The sequence below is a fragment of the Octodon degus genome, unplaced genomic scaffold (assembly GCF_000260255.1).
Source record: "Octodon degus isolate 3935 unplaced genomic scaffold, OctDeg1.0 scaffold00344, whole genome shotgun sequence".
Lineage (NCBI taxonomy): Eukaryota > Metazoa > Chordata > Mammalia > Rodentia > Octodontidae > Octodon > Octodon degus.
The window spans coordinates 552853-558106 of record NW_004524920.1 but is presented as its reverse complement, the minus strand read 5'-3'; the positions used below and the strand labels follow the sequence as shown (position 1 = coordinate 558106).

The following is a 5254-nucleotide window of genomic DNA, read 5'->3' as shown; positions in this document are numbered from 1 at the left end:
ACTCAGGAGGCTGAGACAAGAGGATCGTTGTGAGTTCGAGACCAGCTTGGGCTACATAGTGAGCTCAAGGCCAGCCTGAACTGCATAGCGAGACCCGTCTCAAAAAGAGAGAAGAAATCGGGGCTGGGGCTTGCAGCAGCTGTCCTACAGAATGTGCTTACCGTGTTCCAGTTTCCGACTCCAGCACTAAATAAAGTCACTATAATTGTCTCACTGATTCCTGGGCAGCAGGATTTCCTTTTTTCTGGTGGAACTGGGGATTGTACTCAGGTCCTTGTGCTTGCCAGGCAAGCGCTTATTCTACTGAGCCATCTCCCCAGGCCCAGGATTTCCTCCTTACTTTGCTCACTGAGAAAACTGAGGCTCAGATTTTCAACTGGGGGCCTAAGGCCACGAGTAGGAGCCTCAGGGCCTCAACGAGGCTTCCTCTTCCTCTGCCAGAGCCAGCAGCCTCTAGCCTCCAGGTGGCAATTGCAAATCCAGCCTGCCACTTACCCTGGGTTTCTTTGTAACTCTTTTAGGCGTCTTCTCTAAAAAATAAGCCTCATCAGACAGGTAGGCTCTTGCCTGAATCTCAGCACTCTGGAAGGCTGAAGCAGGAGGATTGCAAATCCTAGCCCAGCCTGGGTAATTTAGTGATTTATTGAGACCACCTCAAAACAGGAAATTACGGATGCCGCTGCGGGCGTAGGTCAACGCAAAGGCCCTGGTTGCAGTCCACAGGATAGAAAACCCAACACACAGCTAGACCCTAATGGACGGACTCCAAAGTTTCTCAGAGGAGAAACATCTTTTTGATCCTTTACCTTGAAGCATATATATAGTGGGAATATCTGACACTAGCAAGTAGGGGCTAAAAGTGCACTCTGGGGCGGGGGTGGGGGTATGTCGCTGTGACAATAGTATTGTGCTCTAGGGCCGGGGAGATGCTCAGTAGAATAAGCACTTTCCTGGCAAATGCAAGGGTCTGGAGTTCAATCCCCAGTTCTGGAAAAAAAAAAAAAGGTGGTGCCAATACTCTCAAACTTCCAATTATCCCTTCAGAAAGTATGTGAAACTGTCCACTGAGATCTTTCCTCGACTATGCTGTGGGAAAAAAAAAATAGTATTGTGCTCTAGAAGAGAAAATCCCTTTCTTAGGACTGATGGGAGAGGGAGGGCTGAAGTCTGTAATTTCACATCAAATAGCTTAAAAGGAGAAAAACAAAACCAAAAAAATCTCCATATATGTAAGCACAGATAAACCAATGGTAATACATATTAAAATTACAGGTTTGGGATTATGTTTCCATTTTAGAGGTTGGGGGGGACCACCAAAATGATGTTGCTGCCTGCTCTCCAGCTAACTCTGGCTTCCACGTCTTTGCTCTGACAGGTTCTGCTGCCCAGAGAACCATTATCCCTGCCACACAGACTCCTTATGCCACCTCCTGTCCCAAGGAGGCAACCTGTGGGCAAACAGCGGGAAGAAGGGTAGGTGTGCTGACAGCCTGCTGCTCAGGGCCCAGCAGAGGGGGCCCAGGCATACAGCCAGCAGGACCCGCTCCCTGAGCTCTTCCAGGAAATCAGAGCTATGCCGGGCGTGTTGGTGCACACCAGTAATCCCAGCACTTGGGAGGCTGAGGCAGGAGGATCGTCCTGGGTTCAGACCAGTCTGGGCTACAAAGCTCAAGGCCAACCTGAACTGCATGGCAAGATCCTGTCTGTAAAAGACAAAACGAGCAAAACAAAAAAACTCTCTCCTCCAAGTAAAAAGAATAAAATATAAGAGTAACAACAGCTCATACCTTCTGAGCACCTACTATGTGTAGCCTGAGTGTAAATGTTCAAAGGGGTTTTGTGCAAATTGGCTGGCTTTCACCCCTAAGGGAAACAGTCCCTAGTATCTAGTAAGTGCTCAATAAATGCTGTGGGCATGAACTGCCCACGCAGCAAGATGAAGGCACAGGGTTGGTGTCACCTTTCAGAGGGTCCTGGGCTGTCTGTAGCCTTCTTTCTAGATTACTCGGGTCTGCTGCTTCATTTGTTTGTTTTGCAGTGCTGGGACGAAACCCAGAACTTCACAGCACATGCAAGGCAAGTGCTCTGGCACTGAGCTATGGCCCAACCCCACAGGACAGCTATTTATTTATTTACTGTCCATGTCCCCATAATGGGGAGCTCCGGGTGGATGAGAGCCAGTTTGTACCCACAGTGCTACTTCCTCTGTGAGGTCCCCCCGGGATCCTCCCTTCCTGACCCTGGCCCTCCTGCCTGTGCCTTCTCCAGCCCACCCGGCTTAGCTTGGATGTCAGGGTGAGCCCTGGGACTGCAGAGCCTAAGGCTGTCAGCATCACGCAGCAAGATGAAGGTACAGGGTTGGTGTCACCTTTCAGAGGGTCCTGGGCTGTCTGCCAGCACCCACCCCCCAGCGTAGGCCCATCCCCGTGAACATACCACCCACCCGATCACCACCCACCCGATGTGCAGGCCACGACCTTGTCCACTCCGTGAGCCTTCATGGCTGCCACGATGTTCCGGGCACCCTCGGACATCACGGTAGTGGGACCTTAGAGAGGACAGAGAGCGGCCATCACTGCTGGGAGGAGGTGGTGGCGGGGGTGGCAGGGGTGGGGCAGGGGGCGGGCGTGGCGCTGGGGGCCGAGGAGTAGGGAGGGGTCGTGGGCAGAGGGGGGGCTCAGTACTGAGGTCATTGCCGGTGCCCAGCAGCACAATGACAGCATCCTGCCCGGCCACAGTCTTGTCCACATCGGGCGCCTGCCGGACATCCCCCACTATCACGTGGGCTGGCTGGGGCCCCTCTGACGGCAGCCTGGAGGGGTCCCGCACCAGCACGGTCACCTCGTAACCTGTGGGCAGAGAGGAGAGAGCAGAGTCAGCAGGCAGGTGTGCAGGCCGGCACTCTTAGGCCCCACGAACCCCCAATTCCATCCTCTAGGTCTTCTGTTTTTTTTTTAAAGATTTTCTTTATTATTTATGTGTGTGTGTGGCCAGTTCAGCCCACCAGGGGGCAGGGTGGGCTGGCATGTGGTGCTGGGGGATTGAACCATGGTCCCTGTGCTTTAGCTAAGCTTGTTTTTTTTAAGTAGGTGCTTTAGACCACTGAGCCATCTCACCAGCCCCCAGGTCAGTCATCTTAAAACATTTTTTGCTGGCAAATCCAGCTGTAGTCAGAAAGTTGTTAAAATAAGACCATACAAGGCTGGGTATTGTCACGCATGCCTGTGATCCCAGCACTTGGGAGGCTGAGGCAGAAAGATCACTAGGAGATTGAGGCCAGCCTGGGCTGCATAGTGAGTTCAAGGCCAGCCTGAACTACATAGTGAAATTCTGTCTTAAAAAAACAAACAATAGGGGCCAGTGAAATTGCTCAGCAGTCTAAAGTGCCTGCTTAGGCAAGCTTATGCCTCACCACTCCCGACCCCAGGGCAGGATGAGCCCCAGCCCCCAGGCCAGTGATATAGCTCAGTGGCACAGTGCTTGCCTGGCAAGTGTGAGGTCATGAGTTTGATTCTCAGTACCATAAATAGTAATAATAATAATAATAATAATAATAATAATAAATCGTGACTCAAATTTAAAACAACAAACCCAACAGTTTCCAAGGAGCCCTCCTGGGCTTCCACATGCAGTAGACAGCCCCTGCTTCCAGTAATAAAAGGATTAGTGCCCTGACTGTCACTGTTTTGGGGCTCCTACCCCTGGTTCAGAAGACCCAGGGACACAGCTGCCCAGAGACTGGCCGGAGCTGGACTGAGCCCAGACGCTGCTACTAACGTTCTGGAAGCCCAGTGCCCTTCCCTAGTGGTCATAAAAGTATGTGCCCCCCCAAAAATTTTGGATAACTGTCCCCCGACTGCAACCCACACTGTACAGTTCCCATCTGGCCAGGAGGGGAGGTGCACTCTTGCAATCAGGATTGCATGCATAAACCCAGCCTGGGTAATTTAGCAGTTTAGCGAGACCTTGTCTCAAAATAAAAAATAAAAAGGCCTGGATGGAGTTCAGTGTGAAGGCTCTGGGTTCAATGCTCAGCATTGCAAAAATAAATAGACATATACATGTCAGTGATCTTTTTTTCTTTATTTTTGGGAAGGGTCTACAGGGTGTTCAGGGTCTTACTACTAGATCCCACTTGTAGTGATCCACCTGTTTATAGCCTCCCAAGTGCTGGGATTACAGGCACCACCTCCCAAGTGCTGGGATTACCTGCCACCATGCCCAGTCAGTCTCTCTCTCTCTCTCTCTCTCTCTCTCTCTCTCTCTCCCTCTCTCTTCTCAGACAGGTTGACTTTGTATAGTTAAGACCAGTCTCAAACTCACAGGGATCTTCCTGCCTCAGCCTCCCACATGTGGGGATTACAGCTGTGCACCACCATACCCGGCCTATCTGGCATTTTGAAATTAAAACGATTAGGAACTGGGGATGTAGCTTAGTGGTCGCCTACCATGCCCAAGGGTCTGGACTTGATCTTTAGTACTGTACAAAACAAAACACTGGATGGAACCCCCGGCCCATGCACCTGCTTACAGGCCCTTTAATCCGCAGGATCTTGCTTTTGCCAGGCAGGCACTTACACCGCTGAGCTACCTCCCGGCTCTCACCATTTTTCAGAACAACCTTCAGGGTTCACAGGTGTGTGCCATCATGCCCAGCATGATTACTGTTCTTATAAAAAGAGGATGAGAAGCACACACTTATAATGCCAGGGCTCTGAGAGGTTGAGGCAGGAGGATCACAAGTTCTAGGCACCTGCCTGGACAATTCAGAGAGACCCTATCTCAAAACAAACACAAAATAAATAATTCTGGTTAGCACCACAAAGCTCCACCAAGTTTCGCCACCTGCACTGAGGCACTTGGTCACATTCAGTTCAGAACAGAGCCCACAAAATAACCTACAGTGTTTTGTTTCTCTGTCATGGCCTCCTAGTGCTAACCAGCAGTAAACCAAGAGACGTGTGAGCCCAGGGTCTGTGTCGCATTTGCCATCATCTCCCAACCTTTACAGACACCAAAGTTTAACCTTTCTTGTCCCACGGATCTGGGTTCAGGCTCTGGCCCTGCCACTTCCCAGAGAAGGAACCCCTTGCAGCCCCTCCCTTGACTTGACCTTGGCTTCAGCTTCCTGTCTCTGAAATGCGGCTCACAGTGCTACAGACAGCTGAGCTAAGTAGAAATACTGGGGCGGGGAGAAAGCTCAGTGGAATAAGCCCAAGGGCCTGAGTTTAAGCCCCGGTTCCAAAGGAAAAAA

At 51.0% G+C, this 5254-nt stretch overlaps 1 protein-coding gene across 2 annotated transcripts in view; it reads right to left on the bottom strand.

Moving 5' to 3' along the window:
• The window catches only part of Blvrb (biliverdin reductase B), a 23348-nt gene that overhangs the window by 10995 nt on the left and 7099 nt on the right, over nucleotides 1-5254 (bottom strand). For both annotated transcript variants that reach the window (XM_023708294.1, XM_004647986.3), the window contains exons 2-3: nucleotides 2685-2849; nucleotides 2459-2548 (exon numbers count right to left, since the gene is read on the bottom strand). In XM_023708294.1, the coding sequence (XP_023564062.1) occupies nucleotides 2459-2548; nucleotides 2685-2849 (255 nt within the window). The remainder of the gene's footprint in view (nucleotides 1-2458; nucleotides 2549-2684; nucleotides 2850-5254) is intronic.